Below are 21,355 nucleotides of genomic sequence, written 5' to 3'. Positions count from 1 at the left end.
ATCAAGGTATGGACGTATGGAGTATGGAATAGTAGTTTAGCGACATTTCTCTAATCAATCAAGAACTGGCCTTTTGTCACGTGATATGCGTACTCAAGCATAATTGGTTACAATGTACGCGGCTTTATAGTGTTCATAGATTTAAATAACTAAAAACTGAAACTTTATTACGATTATGTTATTTTAATAAAATATATGTAATTTAGAACGTTATCATGAAGATTTTATATAGCATATTGATAGAAATTCGCTGAAATCCTCGATCAAAATTACAAATATAGGGACTAAACCGCCTTCAAGCAAGCGTCTCCTAAATAACATGCGCTGTGAATCTGCGTGAGACAATGCGCAATCGACACTAAAAATTTCAGCCGTCATCTGTTGTGTTGGTGTGTCTGTATTTTTGTGAATTTCACAAGTATTTTTGATTCTAATAACAAAACCTTTTGCTAAATTCAGTGAATCATAGTGCTACTTTCTTAATAAGTTCATAAGGTAAGGTTGTCATTAACATTCGTCCTCTATTTAATATATAACAAGTTATATTTCATCGGCGTCATGCAACTCCATTTTTCTTTGAGTACCACACGACCGGTAAACGCTTTCTATTACTTTCATTTAATATTTTGTCTATCAGTAATTAAACTTGAAATTATGATTGTTCGAACAATCATTTATAGAAAAATCGAGCCCGAATGCGATTTTGGACTGACTAAATATGAAAATGCTTAAATGGCTGTTGAATACGTGACATTCAACACACATTTTTCAAACTTATTGGAAAGTTGTTTTGTTAAAATTGTGTGTCCACCGTATCTTGTTATTTTCATTCTCATTTTGGCGTTACGAAAGATGATAATATTGCGGACATATTTCTTTTTCTTATCTGAAGTGAAAGATATCTAGAAGGACGGCGTGTATTGCTAATCAGAAATCCATAATAAAGGTGTTGTAAGACAACAATAATAATTGTTCTAGAAACTTTTAATATTCCAAGATTCAATGAATAATTGTTTATTTATTACTTTTGAAAATTCGTGCATTGTTTGACTGTGTTCCATTAATTCGTCATTTTAAAAAAGTACTTTTTCAACCTGTTGACCAGAAAGTAGTTCCATGTCAATATCTTTGTTTATTTGATCAATATCTTCTGGAAGCCTTATCAGTTTGGCTACTTTATCTTATAAATAAATAAAGGCATGCAAACGTTGGCAGTTGTTTACAATATCTTTTACAATATGGCGTTTGAAATATAAAATGAGAATATATGAATGGCGGGACATTTCGTAAAATAGGGAATGCGCCCTTGCGTGGATGTTGTTTGTGTCATCGATCTTCAAACGGGTTATTGCCCTTTAAAGTTTTTCGCGCCATTGAAAAACATTTCTAACTTTGTATTTTTTTATTTATTTGTTTGTTTGAAGCCAGAATGATAGGTATTTTGACTGCACACTCAAGACTTGTTATAAGTAGGACAAGGCAACATGACGTATTGTTTACTACATGTCCAACTCTGAAATGTATGCGAATTTTCTCGGATTTTCTTCCTGTATATAAAGAGGCCGTGAAGACTACACAGTGTTATATTATATACACTACACTGTTATATACAGAGTGATTCAAATTTCTTTTGTCTTTATTAGAAGTATTATGATACTGTGATGTTCAAGATGTCCTATAAACTGTTTTGAAAACTGACAAATGTATCTTTATTTCTTGACTTTTTAGGGTTTTTTTTTGTTGCTAGATAAAGGGGAATTGTAGTAATATGTTGTTGAATTCAAAATAAATTATTTATTAAAAGGTTGTACATGTTTTTTGTTTATTATACATTAAATATTTTTCTTGCCTCTATTATGCATTTAACACTAATGTCTAAGAAAGATTGATATTACTATCTAGCAAATTTTCTCATGTACAATTTTGTTGAGATATGCAATGTTGTTTCAGTTGGTGTTATCATTAGCCAATTTCCTGTTGAAAAACAAGATTAAGCTTCACAATTGGTAGGGGTTCTTATTTTAACATAAAATAAATGTGGTCAATTTTGTAGAGATAGAAAAATACTATCAACTAACTTACAATAGAATAACTTGAAAATGATAGAATTTGTGTCATTCAAATGGCATGAAGATATTATAATGAAAGGGAAAGATGAGAAATATATTTGTGATCACTCCTTTGTACATGATTTATAAAATGATAAAAATATTGAGAGAAATAATATTGCAAAACCTCAAATTGTGTTTGATTATAACTAGTGACCTATAATGTCTTGTTCAACTATTGTACTGGTATCTAACAGAAGGAGTAACAATTGTTAAAAATAGGTCACTTGCCTTATATCCATTTCAAAGAAAGCTTCTTGCAAAAGCACTAAAATCTCAAATACTCAAAGATGTGTTTCAAACCTTAAACAGTGGTATCCAAAGAACAAGATATTAGAACAAAGGTGTTACACATTACTTATGCTGACTAATGCTTTTGATATATTTTAACTTTTGTATTTTTTCCTAAGTTGCCTAAAGTTTCCTAAAAAAGCTTGTGAGGTAGAGTAATGAGATTTGATAAAAACAGTAGAAAGATGGGGAAATGACCAGATTATTGAAATGTTAGAAGGAAATGATTAAATAACAATTTGTATTGAGCCAATTGTAGAATAAATTGGTCAAGTCAAAAGGATGGATGAAGTAGTAAGAGTTGCTACAGAAACCAAAGGAATAAAGAAAAATGACAGAAAAACATTGTATGTACAGTCCTTTAAGAGGATTAAAGCATTGTAGATAAATGAAAATGGCCAGGTGCTTGAAATAATAGAAAAAAAACTTGAGGAAATGACCAAAACATGAGCTATTTTTTATTGACACAAGTGTTGAACATATGGTTCAAAGGATATGTGGAACATCAAGGATTGCAGGCAAGAAAAACGATAGAGAAAATAAGTAGTGACAAAACTTGAGATCTAGAAAAGAAAACTAGAGAAATTAAGGAAATTATCAAGGGCTAGAAAAATAGGAGAAAAGGGTTAATAATGATATAATAATGATTGCTAGAACAACAATAACTATCAAGAAAGGAACACCTAAGACAGGTTGTGAGATACAGTAATGACATTAGGTATAAAAAATATATAACAAGAAAAAAATGTTTTGATACTTGGACTATTAGGTAAAAGTGATCAAATAGAAGTCCAATGGCATTTGGAAATAATACTAAATGAGTGTGTTCATAAAAATAGTAATAATTTTTCTTAAAATCATAATATTTACACTATATATTAAGTAATTTCAAAACAATCTGATAAATTTAATGCATTTGTGAAAATTTACCCAATATGTATTAACCTTAACACTCTTTTTTATACTTTTTTGTTTTGTAAATATTTATATTATTCAGACATATTAAAATTCATATTCACAGATAAACTGACAATTTATACACACCTGAATACTTTATTGTGTTTTTTTAATTATTGCATTATGCTTATGAATGTCTTTAAATACTGCATGTGTAATGTCAATGACAGTTTTTTTAATCAGTAGAGATTACTTTAATGCCTTTAAAAAATGTCTTCCAAATGTTTTTATTTGTAATTTTGAAAAACACTGTTTGCTTCCTTGGTAATCATAGGAAGCATACACATTATTAATAGTTTTACACATTTGAAACATGCATTACACAAATTATTATTAATCAAAAGTGGTAAATATGCACTTGCACTTTTATCAGTGTAAAAATGGCCTCTATTAAGAAATAAACTTCCAATACACGGCGTTGAAAAAATTATAATATGAATTTCTGATTTACTAAGTTAATAATATTTTTGGGCATTATTGTTTGTAGTATTTAAATTTGTGATTAAAATAACTGGAATACTGTTCTAGTCTAATTGCAACATGATGTAATATCCAATTCAATCTGATGTCAACTGTTCCCAATATTGCTTAACTACAACAGTCTTTCATGTGATTTTATAAATATTTGACTTTAGATTTACATGTTTTAAGCCAACTACACCATTTTTGCACCCTTTAGTTTTGGTTGTTTTCAGTTCTATGATACTTTAATTTTTTAATATCAGCAGTCTTAGCCAACCCACAGTAAGAATCCCAAAGCTATGGGTGGAGTCCCAATAGATATCAGTATAGAAACTGCTTTACCAGTTGTAACAACTAGGTATGTAAGTTGTATACAGATAATTCAGAGTTCCAACATCTAAAATATTTTAATACCCTTGTGTAAAGATCTAGTCTACTAGCAAGGATAGATCCCACTGTAAGGTAGTAATCTCAACAAAATTAAGAGCTCTTGTGACATAGAGAACTAAGATTACCTAGTACAGTCACGTTATTTTAAGCAATTCTTGAAACTCTCAGAGATATTGTTGCCACTTTTGACTCGAAAAGATATAGTGTGAAAAGTATTAAGGTATAATCTCACAAATGATAGCTTTACACTATTATCCACTTACGTAAGTGTCCAGTCATTAGTAGGATAGAACAAAGCTGTCTTACTCATCGAGCAAAAAGACAAAAGAGGGAATCTAATCGTTATGAAAAGGAGACCAAAAAAGTGGCCTCCGATGGAAATCCGGAAATGCGAATGCACCAAATTTAAATTTCATGACACTTCACAATAATCATATAGTGGTGGAGGGGTTCTAATTTATCTATTTATTTGTTATATTACATGATATTAATATTCTTCTTCTTAACATGCCATACACCAAAGTGCGTAGGCGATTATCTCATTACTAGAATTCTGTTCTTGGCGGCGTGACACAGCTCGCCTGTATTGTGTATTCCTGTCCATTCTTTAATATTCCTTAACCAGGATAATTGCTTGAGGCCGGCTCCTCTCCTACCTTCGATCTTCCCTTGTAGGATTAACTGTGGTATTTCATATTTTGCTCCTCTCAATATGTGCCCAAGGTAACCAATCTTGCGTTTTTTAATTAATTCAAAGAGTTCTCTTTCCACGCCGGCTCTCTTAAGGACGTCATCGTTTCGAACTCTATCCACCCAAGGTATGCCCATCATTCTTCTCGATGACCACATTTCAAATGCTTCAAGTTTGTTGATAGATGTTTTTTTCAAAGTCCACCTTTCCATGCCATATTAATAATACATTATTATTAATATTACATAATATTAATACACAATACACTTAAAATACTTTTTTTAACACTAGAACACAATAAAGTTTTAATTAAATAATATCAATAATAGTCTAAAATGTGAAACAATTGTTAAAAAACTTCAATAGAAAATACAAATAATAAGTTGGGACAAACAATAACATCAGCAATAACATAAACCAACTAAATTTGATTTCTTAAAATCTGAAACAAGGAAAGAGTCTCTCTTTCCTTGTTTAATGTTCCTTGTTTAATGTGGCCTCTCAAGATGGCACTTCTGGTATAACAATATTTTTGCCCCTACTACCTTTACATTCCCTCTTTTGTCTTTTTGCTCGATGGTCTTACTGCAGTCTAATGCCAGCTCGCATTCACTCTTTATGATTGAACAGTCCAATGCTTAGCGAATTCTGCTTGGCAGTAGGTGATATCGAATAAACCAAAATAGTTGATACACTGTGCTGTCACAGTCACTAAGCATAGTGAACATTGGGATCAAGCTTTTGCTATACACTAGCTGATTTTAAGACATTTTATAAAATTACCGCCTCAGTCCCCGTCTGGCAAAGTCTTCAAATCGAATTAGGTTGAAGGTAACTTGTTGCTTGAAATGAAGCACAATAATCCTGGTCTGATATTAGAAAGACAAGTCTTACCAGAACCACGAAAGCGACAAATAGCACAACACAATGATCTGCCACTATGTACCCTTGGCTGAAGAATAACTTAATAAATGTAACTTCAGTAACCTCTCTACGAAAATATCTCTACATAGAATATAGGTCTATATTATAATTCTACTTATTTTCTGTCAATGGCAATATCGCTAGTTCATCTTTATTTAAAACATTTCTTAAGTTGTTCTTTTATCTTTAACATATGGAAATAAATACATCGAAAATCATGGTTGCTTGACTTATGCTTTGAAAAAATATTTTAGGAAGGTCTTCTTCCCAATGATCTTATGGTAGAAAGGCTGAAAAATAGAAGAAAAAGAATCTTAAATATGTTAAAATCTTGAATATGTTTTCTGTGTCAGTCCATTTCAAATTAGGAAAAAGAAATAAGAATACGACTTACTCACAATCAATTTATTCTACCACCAATGACCAGTTTCACATACTATAATTTGCTATGCATCCTCAGGTCAACGGTACATGGAAAATAATTGCTGAAAATATATTAACCCATATTAGGCTGCTGTATGGTACAAAGTATATAGCAATTATGCCAACATTGTATGTGTGCAATTTATTAAGTGTAAATTCCAATAATTAAATAATTAAGTGAAGAAAATACTTTAGTGAAAATTGAAAATTAAATAATCTTACTTATATGCTGATACAAGGATTATTATTAAATGTTTTAGAAGACATCCAAGAGTCCGAGATCTTGTGCTTTTGCTACAGCATTTTTTATATCAATTTTGTTTCTACATTTGATCACTGACATTTGTGGAAAAAATAATTCAGAACCAAAAACTAGAAAGCAGATAAACTAACTATAAAAAACTAGCTGTCAAAATCTACACTGCTTGTTATGGTGTTCGTAATCCTAATTGTATCCATGCACTCATTTAGTGTTTCAATCTGTATGATTTCTGTCTGTTCATCTTCTGTTATTATTGCTAAATCATCTGCAAACGCTAGGTAAGGTATGTAAAGGTTAATTTTAGTGGTTTCACAATGTAGCAATGGTAACAATCCATCTCCTTATCTAACTCCAGTATTTATGTCGAACGGTTCTGAGAGTTCTCTCTAACATGAAATTCACTCTATGAGAGAGTGAATTTCATGTTAGGTTTTGTGTTTGTTGGTGTTTGCTTGATGAGTCTTCTTCTTTTGTGATCCAGCCTTAATAATATCAAAGAACGTAGAGTTTTCTACTTGAATTCTAACTTCTTCTCTTTTTAATGCTTCAGTGTATAGTTGCTTATATAGGTTTAGTTGATTTTCTGTGTTGTCGCCTTCAACATAATTGACTTGGCTAAGTCTTGGCTTAAATTCTTGATGGCTACTATTTAGGGATGTGTAGTATTTTCTTGTTTCATTTTTATCAAATAAACTTTGTAGCTCATTTAAAGTTTTCTGTCCATCTGGCATTGTTGCCTTCTGGCACTTATTATCAAACCACTGACCTCTTTTTTCTGCCCTGCCTATACCCAATATTTGGACCAATTTCTGCAATACAATATCTCATATTTTTATCCATAGCTAGTTAATATCTTCTTCTACTATGTTTTCTGTCATTATTTTATCTTCTATTTGCTCTCTATATTTATTTGCTGTCAAAATCTTTTAATTTATGAATATTTATCTTTTCTCTACTTTTTCCAATCTCCTTTTTTTGATTGAATATTCTTTCTTTAAACTGTGCATTAACCAAATATATGTGGGAATCACCCATTAAAAAACTCAATTTCTCTGTATAAAGATGATTGATTTTCGAGATTTTTTGTGCAATATAATTTGTATAATTATAAGATTTGGGAGTTCCCTTTTAATAATGCTATCAATCTTTATCTAACGTATTATAGTTTTTTTTTAATTTCCTTCTTATTGATAAACAATTCAAGCATTACCTGACACATTAATATAAATGCATTGATGATACAATGTATTCTTAGTAAATATAATTAGAAAATTATCAAAATTAAATCATATCTTGTACAAAAATGCATTGACAACAATTATTATCAATTTTATTTGTTATAGATAACAGGTCCATTATTTACAATTGATAAAAATTCTGAAGCAAACATTCAATAAGATTAACAGTATTTATTCATGACAATACAATATGATTTGACAATTGATTAATGCCATCTTTAAAATTGGCCATTAGGGCAAATATATATAGTGTTGAGATGGGAATTAATATGAATGAAAATTAAAATGAACTAAATATATGCTTATTATAAAAAAAAAAACAAAATATGCAAAAAATATTGACAATAAATTATGATAGAATAAATAACAAAGTATTAGTTCTTTGGAACTTTGATCAAAAGAGATTGCCAGATCATATATATGAATAAAGCCACTCCTAACATACAGAAATCTCAATTTGGAAATAAGAGGACACACCATTCGGTGCTATATATTTTCAATATTATTATATGGAACTGAGACATGGACATTAAAAATAATAAAGGCTTTCGAACTCGAAAGATTTAAACAAGAAAATCATTATGCCAAAGACGTAATTTTTGGTTGAAGAATCTTGGTTGATTGGTATAAATTTTGTTTGATTTGTTTGGGAAGCAAGTTACAATAAAAACAGCCATTATGATTGCCAATCTCTTAAGCGAGACAGCACTCTTAGAAGAAGACAGCATTTGGTATTTTCTCTAAAATATTTAAAAACGCCTGACATGTAAAAATAAATTACTCATTAATTTGATAAAAGTATTAAATCACAGATCTTCAGTTTGGTGTCAATAACCGAAGTGGCAGCCCAGCTTTCAAGCACAGCAAGGCAGAACAGGACAGATGAAGCTCTTTAGTCATAGAGAAGACAAAACTCTGAAATTAAACCAAGGGTAGTACGAACTCTAAAGCTGAAGAAAAGGCAATCTTTCAAGCAGAAGACAACCTTGACGAAAAATTATTACCTGGCCCTCCAGATTGGAGGGCTAGCTCCTCAGCATCTACAAATTTTAAAAATAGTTAAAAACCAGATTGCAAAGCCTCGGAATTTGACAGGAATTAAAAGTTGACGACTTAGGCCATGGTAAAGGCAAATGAAGACTGGTTGTTGGAATATTCAAGAACTGAACATACTAAACAAGAAAGAAACAGATAAGTTCGATAATCTTTCTAAGTACAATATCACAGTATCTATACAGATATCACAGTACTAAAGGAATGGAACTCAAAGAAATCACACAATGGCAGGTCAGGATTGTATACAGAATGGCTCACTAAATACTCAGATGTTAATATGAGCCATATGACAGTTGGCATTCTCCTAACGCAAGAGGATGCAACGATTATAATTGTTTTTGAGTTCATCCATCACCTTTGACAAACAAATAGTTTTGTTGGCTTTCATCGCACGAAAATGTTCACGGGAGATTTCCATTTTTTCACAAAATTGATTGTTTTGAAAATTTGTTGCTTCTAAACCATGCTATGAATTTTCAATCTGGCAGTGTTGTTTACCATAAGAAATGTCAATATTTACGAAAATTATATTTGCGAGGTCGGTCACGGTTTTTTTTAATTTTCAGTTCTTGTCTTCATTTTTCTGTCACATCAAATCTTATAATGTATTTCACTCTTCATCATTTTTTTATCATTGTATCATTTTTTGTCTTGTTCTTCAATGTTTTGTGAATTGTTTCACATATACACTGAAACGTATCAATTTTCATGTATTATCACATCGTGTTTTTTATAAGCTCAATTAACAAAGCATTTTCTTTCCAGAATTGTAGCAGTTCAAGATGTTTTCATTCCACAGACCAAAAGTGTATAGATCAACAACTGGATGTTGTATCTGCAAAGCCAAATCTAGCAGGTTAGTAATTCCTCTCCTATAACACTAGAAAACTCTGTGGTTTATATATTTTTGTTATATAAAAATGCTTGATTTGGATTAAATTACAGTCAATATTAAACCATTACACGTAATATATTGTTAGTCTTTTATTATATCACCTGTTTGTTTTCAGTTCACGATTTACTGATAGTAAGAAGTACGAGGAGGATTTTCTGGAATGTTTCAAGCTACAAACTCCGAGACAAGGTGAAATCTGTAACGCATGCGTCTTACTTGTCAAAAGGTGGAAGAAATTGCCCGCTGGATCTGATAGAAATTGGCAACATGTAAGTAATATTTACGCTAAACACAAAACATCTCCTGTATGCGTTTTATAATAATATCCTTTTCATTAGGTGGTAGATGCCAGAGCTGGTCCGGGTATCAAATCAATGACTAAATTTAAAGTAAAAAATCGTAAATTGTTAGAAGAAAAAGCTGATAAGTTGAAGAAAAAACAGTTTCATCGGGAGAATAGCCCAGTATTGAGTGACAAAAGTGAAGGTATGTAGTTGAATTTATTATTTTTCCAGAAGTAATACATTATTTTATATTAAATAATGGACAGTAACACTAATAATGTCAACTTTTTTGTTTTATTTGTTATTTCAACACAGATTATTAGCGGAACTTTATTTACATAAATAACATGTGCACAGATTGATCAAAATGTTTTTTGTTGAAATAAACCTGCATTTCTTTCGTTTTTTGTGTTCTTTATTCACTGTCCTTTTATTTAAGTAATTTATTATATTTTATGTTTACATAATGCAGTACACTATATTCTATAAATTTTTGAAGGTAATGATGAGCAGGATCTCCAAGAAGTAGACTACTTATGCGAAGATGGCCCCAGCAACGAATCAAGTAGGACAGGCAGTCCCGGTCTCAGCGACTCTGAAGACGTTGTGATGAAAAGCAGGAGGTACAAAGGTATGCCTAAGAGAAGACATGATGATACGAGAGTTAGTGGATTTATTGATTTGGATTACTGGAAAAAGTAAGTTAAATTTTAAATTGTTTGTTTATAAAATACAAATAGAGTTTTTGTTTAGAGACATGTTGACAAAAATTGGACTATTTTAAATGTAAAAATGTACAAGTTTTTTGACAAAACTATAACAAAAGTTTTGAATCCTCGTGAAAATGTGCTAGGAAGCGTTTTTTTATGATCGGTTTTAATAATTGTTCGTTAATTTTTGTTTTTCCATATGCTGCAACTCTTTTCTGAATAGCTTAATATGTCTAGGCATGACAGCTGGACAAATACAGGATTTTTCTGGTGCGATTTTTCTGGTACAGGATTTTTCATCAATTCTCTCAGGTCATTACATATACTATGGTGTTACGAATCTTGTGTTAGAATTCTCGAGCATTGATGATATTATATGCGTTGAAATTTACCGCCAGGTGTCAGGGAAAGAAAGACTTTTAGATATTTTAAGTTTAATTTGCGCTAGTGGAGATATTCGTGGGCATAAAATATGCTCAACACTATACTTGTGGCAAATAAATCAATATGAAAGCTTGATAATGATACAAAGGCAGTACAATACTTAATAAAAAGTAATAAAGAAGAAAGAGAACTGAATATCTATTTTATAAAGAGGAAGAAGTGTAGAATAATTTAGAAAACTATATTTGTCGAGCATTTTGAGCTTGTCCGTGTATAGAGGGGGCATGGGCTGTAGGTGTCTCGTTCTGTTTCTAGAGTTGGAGGGTTTTTTTTTTATTTGATTTCGGGTAGTTTTTGTCATTGGGCGTATCAGAGCTTTGTGGTGTCGACAGGATTTGAGGTTTTACTTAAGATCTACTTCTGGGATTTTTGGACTTGATTGAAATCATAGAATTGTTATTGTTTTTTTCTTTACGAGTATTTCTCGAGTACATGTAACCTGAGTAACCGGTGTTAATCTTGAGATCTTCGATTTTGATGGATTTACGATAGATTTGGGAGGTAGTTGACATTTGTAGGCTTCAGCAGAATGAGGCGAATGATATTTATGACGGCGGGACCTCGTTAAGCTAGCCATGATGAAGAAGGTGAAGTTTTTCTAGACGAGGGCTTTTGTTTTTATAAACATTGTTCTTGTAAAAGCAGGTACCTAGGCCTTGATCATCGATTCGTGAACGTTTTGAGTGCTCTTCCTAATGAGACACCTTCTCGCCTAATCTCGCATTAACAAGTAGCTTGCTTCTTCTCTTTTCTTCTCTTGAAGTAGGGTACTTGGGCTAGTGACAGCAGCATTGTTCAACATCTAATGTTGCCTGGTTATCTAATCCTGCAAGATCCCTTGGTAAGTAGGAAGGGTACTCTCACTTGATTTTTTTTCTCAATTCATCTACCGAGAGACTGCAAGATAATCTTACAATATACCTGTTGTCCTTATTTCTGGTCTTGTTCATCGTTCATCAGTAAGATCTTCGTTTCGGAGGCGTCACATTGGTTCTATGATCAATTACTCTATTAATTTTTTACGATACCAACCTCGTCTATCAACCTCCTTTTTTTATTCTGACTTGAAACCAGCTGCAGAACTACTCTTTTTCTTCTTCTTCAAGTTCCATCTTTTATCGAAGGTTGGAAATTATCATGACTACGCGGACCCTGTTGACTGCCGCCCTAAATAGTTCTGCACTACTGCATTCAAACCACTCCCTTAAGTTCTGAAGCCATGATATTCTTCTTCCCACATTTCGATTTCCTCGAATTACTTGGAACTACTTGATCCATTCACAAGTCACACAGGCAATGTTGTTTCATAAACTTAATACAATTTTTGAGTAACGAATTCTCTTATGGAGACAACGGAAGCAGTCCGAAAGTGTGTTAATGTTATTGGATAGTATGCCGCATTCCGGTTGGGTGTTAGCCTTCTTTCATGTTATTCTCTGGATGCTCTCGGCTTTCTACTGCTTCATGAATTTTTCTGGAATAGAAGTAGATTTGTGTAGCCACACAAATCGAACAAAAAACCACAGCTAAGGCAAAGTCTATACAAAAGTTTACAAATTCTTTTTTCAGGGAAACGATATGTTGCGGAGTAATATTCAGAGGCCTCTACGACGAAATCATGCTCGATCCGACCTGCATGAAGCCGTGCCGTAGCCGTTTGGCTACCTGCAAGCTGGCTCTCGACATCGCCAAACCGGAAACGGAACAGTGCGAGAACACGGGCTCTTCAAAACTATACAGCGATAGTAGCTCAGATTCAGGCTACGACGAATCGTCTAATCCCGGCCTTCCAGCTACTGACAACGGCGCGTTCAAGCAGGACCAAGTCGGTTTGGAGGAGATCAACAGTCGGATCCCCATTGCCGTCGCCAACTAATGGTTCGTTAACGAAATGTGTCATGTGTCGGTTCATAGGTTGTTTTTATTTTTATTTTGTAATTTATTGGTATGTAGATTTTTCTTCGTTGTTATATTTGTAACAAATGTACACAGATTATTTGTCAAGAGAAGATATTTTTATTAGATTTTAATAATATATCGTGGGTTAAGTTGATTTTTTGGAATCAATTTTATGCAATATTTTTAACTGACGGGCGATATTTTGACTGCATGCTATAGAATTTAATATATTCCTCATTTTTTAGTTAACTTAGTTATTATTTATGAAGTATAATATATTTTAATTATTAATTTTAATAAATCTCCCATTAATTTATTTGAAACTTCATTAAAATTAATTTTACACAGATCTTATTTAGAATTATCGACAGTCTCCAATTCAGTGTATGAAAGTCTGACACAGAGTCCTAATCTTATTGATATTATTCCAAATGTATGGATTATAATAAAGTTTTAATTTACAAAACTCTTCTTTATTTCTTTCATTGTATTATGGTTCTTTAACATTATTTTTTTCCCAATCTATTTTTATTTTTAAATATTTATCAGTTTTGCAACATCTCATAGTCAATGAACTACGTTCAACAGAAATAAGAAAAAATAGCAATTTTACCTATCAGATCTATCTATTTTATTCTTCAGTATTGGAAAACATTGCTGTATAGAATATTTTAATAAAAAATTTAAATTAAAGACTCATAATTAAATCAGGCACAAACTATAATAATCCGTGATAATATCTTGAAAAAGTAAGTATCTATTGCTTTACCTTTTTCACTGTTCCAACAACAGCAACAAATTATTTATTGTCACGTCAGCTGCTTTACCAATTTATATAGTATATAGAAGACCACAAGATTGCTTGAAGGTGCCTTGTTGTGATTTTGGTGTTGTGGTTTCTGGTTCTTTGGTGGCATGTTGAAAATGCTTAACTTTTCGCCGCAAAGTTTTACTGAGACTCAGTATCCGGCTCGAAGGAGCAATGTTTTTTGAGTCTTTCTGTGCTTTTTGCAAAGACAAAAAATTACCAACCGTCTATTTTTATTTCACACTCCTGTTGATTTTGATTAACTAATTAGTTCCATAATGATTTGTCATCATGGTAATTACGTTAGGTTAGACTAAAATCTTGACTTCTCTGTTGCCAAAAGTAATTTCTCTAATTGCCAGACGCTAGTTAATGTATATTTTAAGGTGCTTAAGAATATAAATTGGGTGTCTGATGGTTATTGGCCATTTTGCAATATGACATAGTTACCTGTATTTAATGTCATTCTAAAATATTACCATCAACCATCAGACAATGTAATCATTTACTCTTTACAAAATATCGCCCTCAATTAAAAGTACCTACATATTTATGAATCAATTAAGATATAAAAATTACTCCCTTAGAATAAGTTTTTAAGTCATTTATTTTAGAGTGACTTTATATTGTATTTTTGTTCTATTAACAATTAATTGGTAAGTATCCACACATATTTATCGACAGTACAAAGAATGACACAAATTAAGAATTTATTGAAATAAATAGCTGAATAAATAAGTGCAATAAATACAAAATGTCTGATCTCATTAGAGAATTTTGCACTGATTGTTCATGATTTTTCAGACTTAATTCATGTTTTATATGAAATAATTTGGTTTTGTTTCGAGTTGCGACCATATGCTATTCTAAGACATTGATATAGCAGTACGTGGATGGTAATATCACCTGTCAAATTCAACTCTCAAATTGGTATTAAATTTACAGGTTAAGATCAATCATTTTTTATTTCAAATATTTTTTAAACGATTTTCACATTGGAAATCGAAATGTCAAAGCAAATATAAAATGTATTCCTCATTACAATCAATTGTCGCTTAATCCAATATAAAAATATCTAAATACAACTGAAGTATCAATTTTGGCAGGTTTTGATTTACCATAAGTTTTTTCTAATGTGATTTCTCACTGTTTAAGTTGTCGATCCGTGAAATTTCGTCGTTTAGTTGACGTGGACACTCGGCCCATATTTTGAAGCGTATAATTTCGGATTTCTTTTTATTTTTTTATAAAATACGTTGCCAAAAATTATAACCTGCGATGGAAGAATCTTTAAATCACGGATGTCAATGCTTCCTAATTTTCATAGTCTGTGTCTTCTGTCGTTGTCTTCTGTAATTGTACTTTTAAACTATTTGAATTGCTTCACCAGTTCAAAACACAACCAATCTTCGACACTTCTATAATTAAATTCATTTTGTTAATAAATAATTCTATTCCTACATAGTAATTTTCTAAGATTCTGCTCAATTAACAACATATCTCATCGAATACTGATATTATGGGTTTTTGTTTAGCCGTGTAAGAGACTGAAGAAACTCTAGTAGTAAATAGTCACATTCATCTTTTCGCTGAAACGATTTTCTTCATAGACAATGTTCAGTTCCACGCTTCATTTCAGTAAAATACGAGGCTGAAAGAATACTAAGACTGAAGGATGAACCAAATAGAATTTAATACTCTTCTATCGTTAATATATTTATAAAAAAAAATAAAATCTATAAAAATAATAGTTAATATTATTATTACAGTTACATTTAAACATTTTTGCCATTAATCTTTCATTGATTGTTAATCTAGTCGGATTACTTTTGACAAGATTATTGACAAGTCGCAAAAAATGTAAAGTATGATGGATGGAAAATAAGTTCCATTCTGTTTACTCTATATACATTTCATACTACATTAGCTGTCTTCATTGAATAAAGTAATCATTTTTCTTTCTTGTTCCAATTAAGACTTTTTTATTTGGACCCTTTTTGGAGCTTCCATTCTACTTTTAAATTGTTTCAGAGATGGGCAACATCTTTCGTATCCGATGATTGTTTATATTGCTCTTGATTCTCTTGGCAATATTTTATGCGCAACCCTTCTGTGTAATGTGTTGAGTATATGCCTTGTTACTAAGTCGGCTCTTCGAAAAATTGTCTTCACAAATGTCAGTATGTTACCACTTGCATTCTGCCAACTGATGCATTCAAAGCTCTAAAATCTTAGCTTTTGATTTATCCAAATCATATGGTTGCAACTCATTTTATTCATTAAACTTCAAACTTCCAATCATCAACAATAATGATACTAATAATTGGGCAAACGTAAGCTTACAGAAAATCTCAAAAAAGATTTTTACTATATTCCTATTTAATTTATGACTGTGTGATATTTATAGCAGCACTTTTTAAGCTATTCTAAAGACTTTATTTTATATTTTTAGTTTTCATTGACGATAAAAAGTTATAAGAAAGACTAGTCGTTCAAACCGGAGGAATACTTGGCAGCAAGGTAATTTTGAGATTCGAGAGTCATTGATAATTAATGTCTTCTTTTATTACTGCGTATAAAATATTAGCAGTCAAATATCTTAGCAGACCTTCTTATGTCATACACTAAAATATGTACTTCGTTTTATTTTACAAGTACAATTTGCCTGAATAATAGCACATCATGTCTCAAAAACAAGATCTTTTTGGAGATTGCTTTATTCCTCTATATAGTTTGAACGACGAATATCAAGTGGAATGCTATTAGAAGACAAAAAAATGGTAGCTGGAATTTAAATATGTTATTTTATTGTACAAAAATGAGGTACAGCTCACCCAATATAACATGGGATGGCCCGGTCAGAAGTTGCTTGTTAAATGCAAGACATACGTGCTTGGTGCATATTTAATATCTCTCACCGTTTATGCTACAATTGATAAGTTGTTCTGATTGTGTCAGTCATTACAAGATTCTGAAATTTTATCATGACGTTCATCATTTTAAAGGCAATTGGCTATCAAACTATTGATCAATTGAAACTATCTTTTATTCATTACGAGAAAATACTGGAGTATTTCGGTATTTGGCTCTTGCTCGTTTGAGTGGCCTCTCCCCACAGTGATAGTTTGACTTTTGGTAAGATATCATATTTTGTTGGTACCGCAGAAAAGTTCTGACAAATATTCGGGTAATATTTTCTGAACTGGAACCACTTCAAGACTAAATGATGACTTACTGTCCACTCTTTTGAAACATTTATGGAAAATCATAATTCTGCAGTACAAAAATTCTTTAACGATAGTTAACAGGTCGTCGATTTTGGCTGTCAAGCTTTCGACCCTTTTAGTGGATTCATATTTTCACACCAAAAGCACAAGTTAGTAGAGAGAGAGCAATAGTTGGTGAAAAATTATACATAAAATCCGTTTATTTGTGCAAATCTAACAACATTCCACTTGTCACTGCATTTTCATAGTAAACTTTGAACAAATAATTCCTTTTACACAATAATTTTCAGTAACAAACCATTTGGATAACAAATAGGCAATATAGTTTCGAATCTTAAACCATATCATTGATTGTGGTGTCTTGATATAAACTGCCAAGAGTTTAAAAACCTATGTGTTCCTCTTTGTAAACACAAATTAGATGTCTAAGGTACTTGTTTTAGTTTAATATTACTATGATTAATTTCTTGTATCAAATTAAGAATTTCACAGCAATATTTATATGTATAATATTTTTTATATATTTTGACTTGTTTGTACGCCATTTGATTATCTTGATCTGACATTTTCTCTTTAAAATCTCTCCGTAATGTTGGAGTTGGAACTAGAAATGAATTTTTTTATACAAAAACCAACGGATTTAGTAATTTAACTAATAATAACTTAAAATGAAAAGTTTTGGATGATTTATTACTAAAGAAAATCGCAAAAAGCTGGTAAAAGTGTATAAGAACAATGTATCAAAAATGAGCAGCTGTCGAGAAACGATTCTTGTGAAGGGCAATCAAAAACAGCAAAAAGTTGTTGAAAACTCTTTTTTTTCTTCTTCTTTATTTCATTTTCGTGGTGGTAAGATCCTGAAAAGACTGACTTTTTACTTCTGTACAAATGACATCTTAAGATGACTTTTTCTTCTTCCTCTTTATAAGCAATTCTGCTTGTTCATTGGCGGATTAGTACCTCTATGGAAGGTTGTCACTCCATATTTTGCGCGGTCGTCCGATACTTCTTCTGCCGATTAGTGACTTATCTCTTGCTATTTTGACGTCACGGGTCTCCTCCATTATGCTTATGTGGTTATTTAATTATTTTTTTCTGTTTTGTGTCCATTCATTTATACACTGTAGGTTACATTTTCTTCTAATGTGTTCACTTCTCTTTCGATCTCTCAGCGTATTTCGTATAATTTTTCTCAGTACTTTTATCTCTGCCGTTTCCAGTAGCCTTTATGTTGTGGCTATGTCGGGTGTTATTTCTGAGACATGTCATTATTGGTCTTACACTGGCTTTATAAATTCTTGACTTCATCTCAGTGTTAATGTGTCTGTTTCGCCAGATAGTGTTATTAAAGCATCCTGCCAGTCTATTAGCTTAGTAGCTTGTTGAACTTGATCTCTCACTTCTTTGTCCAGGTCTTCAGAGCTGGACAGTGTAATTCCCAGGTATTTTATTTCCATTACATGTTCAATACTAATTCCATCAATTTCTATTTTACATCCGGTTGGTTCTTTGCTGACTACTGTTGTTTAAGTTTTCTGAAATGAGATTGTCATATTAAATTCTTTTGCTCTTATGTTAAATCAGACCAGTCTTTGCAGACCATCTTCATCTTCGTATGCGTAACGGAGTATTTTTATTTTGTCTCCCATTCTTTCCATGACTTTTTATAAGAAGAATCTCTTTCAAGATCAACTACTCGCAACTAATTCATTGACAATATTATTGACAAAAAAGAACTCTTCAAGGTCAACTATTCTCAACAAGTTCTTGATAATTTACATCTTGTTCTGCTATTTCCGTAGAATTTTCCCATCTTTAAATGAGATCCTGAAAATAATGATCATTTTCTACTAATTTCTTAACAATTCTTCTCTCTTTCTGTCATTTCTTTTGTGGAATGATTCTGATCCTGATCTGTGTACTGTTTTCTCAGATGGAACCCTCATAAAACTCTCAGAAAAGCTATGAGAAGCACTGCCACAAAATTAACTACTCTCAACTAATTTCTTGGCAATTCTTCCGTCTCTGTCATTTACGTGGTGGTATCTTTAAATGACATTCTTGAGTCTGCTCAGATTGCATCCCAAATAAAAACTCAGAAAAGACATAAAGAAAAAATACTTTCTAAAGCCAACTAATCTTGTAGACAATTCTTATTTATTTCTGTCATTTTCATCGTGTTATTTTTGAATGGGATATTAAAGGAAATATCTTTCAAATCTTGTTAAGACCACTTAGAAAAGACATAAGAAGAATAAAATAACTCTCACAATCGTCTCTCCCGGTAGCTTGTTTTATGTTAATTTTTAGGCCAAATTAAATAATAGCTTTATTTGGGTTTTATATTAATGTTCTGACTTTACACATTAAACTGTGGTTGGCGTTTTAGTTTTAAATGGTCATTGGGCTTTATTTGGGACATATACTTGGAAAACACACCCGGATAAAACCGTTATATAAAAATGATATGTCTGACATCACATATAAACTTTTAGTGTACATGAAATTCTTGCTCATGCGCAGTTTGTTTTTGTGAAGAGCAACAAACGATGAAAATTGTTCGATATTATTTTTGATACCATTTACAATGTAGTATTTACTTAACAAGACTCTGAATATAAGCTCAAAACGCACCACGTATCCAAAGTAATATTAACAATGTCTGAAGACATCGTTAAGAAGAAAGTAGCAGAACAAGTTTTGATAATGGCATAATTGACTTATTTCACGTTGTTCAAGATACTCAGCTATATAATAAATTGTATAAGGCTGGTACAGAAGTAATTTAAGTATAAAAAAAATCACATTTTATTAACTACTCTTTTTGTCAATTGTTAGTAATTTACGTCTATAATATTGTATTGTTCTTTCCTTATATTTACTTTAAGCTTTTAAGTTTGCAATTGTCGTGCGTTTAGGGTTTCGCAATTTCCACGGGTAAATAAACCTGTTGCATTCGAAAGAAACTCGAAACGCTTGAACCCATAATGTGATATTTGATTAAATGTCATGTAGTTACAAAAAATGCATTAAAAACGGACAAAAAGAAATGTTAGAAAAATTACTGACGTGCCAAGATCGATATATCTACGAATATTCCAACTGTAAATGAATCTAGAATTGTGACGTGGTGTATTTTTTAGAAATTTTCTGTTCAAAAATTCAAATCGGAAGTTTCAGTCCCCCAAAAAGGAGTCATAAATCTTGCAAACTGTTTTTATTTGAGACAACTACTCAGGAAAGTCCATAAATGGTACTGCTACCGTTGAAATTGCGGTTTTGTTGTGTTGACACAATTGTTTAAAAAATAAATAGTAAACGGTACATATTAGGTACAATAGGAACTCTTTACTAAATAAAGATTTTTATTTATCCTTAGTTCTTAGAAAACATTGATGCTTTCGTTAGTATATGTCGTTGTAGTTGTTTGACATAACCTAAGCTAACCGCAAATGTACTGCTACTTGTCAGTAAAATAAACAATGTTAAAAATTAAAGAGGTGGATGATTCCCCGTTATTCGTTATATTTTGCTATGTATCTTCGAAGCTGTTGTGATCTTCCATTTTTTTCGGTCTATACATTGTGCTTTCCAATCTAAAAACTGCATGGCTCATATGTCATCTTCCACGTCATTTATCCATCTTTTTCTCACCCTCTCTTGTTATGTTGGTGCCTAGTATGGCTCTCATTAATTTTCTTTCAAATTTTAGTAAGCTGTCTTCCTCTTTTTATTTATCGTAAAAAAAGCAATTATCGGAGGAAATATCCAAAACATTGTGTATTTTGCTGATAATTATATGATACTTCTCGATGTGGTTTTAGTAAATCGACTATGGGGGCGACCAGGCAGATGGGGTAATTAAATCGTTAGATACTCAGAAGAAACGTTGGTACATGTTATACAGGAAGAACTCTTTATGCAGTGATTGTTAAATTTTTTTTATTTTCCATTTCCCTTTTTTAAAAATTGGTTTTTTTTGCAGGTTTTTGCAAATCTTGATTATTATTTTTTTTTGATCGTTCTCCACTTTCAATTTTATTAGTTTTGAAGAATTCATAAATTCTTGTTACTTTGACATAAGGTATCCTTTAGTGTCTGAATGCAATGTCTTTGCAACAATTTCTGGGAATTCTCAATAATTTGGAACATATGAAATAGAATCCTGAAACCTCAAATGTCCATGCAATACTAAGTTTTCTTAGTTCCTTTGTGGTTTATTCCAATAAATATAGTAGGTAATCAAGAAAATCAAAGTTTTAACTGCAGTACAAAACTAGATAAAT

The 21,355-nt window shown here is 31.5% G+C and overlaps 1 protein-coding gene across 1 annotated transcript; it reads left to right on the top strand.

Moving 5' to 3' along the window:
- The first annotated feature begins 352 nt into the window (after positions 1–352).
- On the top strand, positions 353–18,786 carry LOC140445888 (SIN3-HDAC complex-associated factor). The gene is made up of 6 exons (XM_072538298.1): positions 353–495; positions 9,568–9,658; positions 9,813–9,966; positions 10,036–10,183; positions 10,481–10,679; positions 12,705–18,786. Exons 2-6 carry the CDS (start codon positions 9,585–9,587, stop codon positions 13,009–13,011), a joined length of 882 nt encoding a protein of 293 aa, XP_072394399.1. The 5' UTR covers positions 353–495; positions 9,568–9,584; the 3' UTR covers positions 13,012–18,786.
- Positions 18,787–21,355: the final 2,569 nt, after the last annotated feature.

The sequence above is a fragment of the Diabrotica undecimpunctata genome, chromosome 7, assembly GCF_040954645.1.
Source record: "Diabrotica undecimpunctata isolate CICGRU chromosome 7, icDiaUnde3, whole genome shotgun sequence".
NCBI classification, from domain to species: Eukaryota; Metazoa; Arthropoda; class Insecta; order Coleoptera; family Chrysomelidae; genus Diabrotica; species Diabrotica undecimpunctata.
This window is presented reverse-complemented; position numbering and strand designations above follow the sequence as displayed.

Excerpts from the sequence above, each read along its gene's own strand:
- LOC140445888 (XM_072538298.1), top strand. The coding sequence starts at position 9,585 with ATGTTTTCATTCCACAGACCAAAAGTGTATAGATCAACAACTGGATGT. Across the intron at positions 9,967-10,035 it reads CTGATAGAAATTGGCAACAT|GTGGTAGATGCCAGAGCTGG; the intron begins GTAAGTAATATT and ends CCTTTTCATTAG. Across the intron at positions 10,680-12,704 it reads GATTTGGATTACTGGAAAAA|GGAAACGATATGTTGCGGAG; the intron begins GTAAGTTAAATT and ends TTCTTTTTTCAG.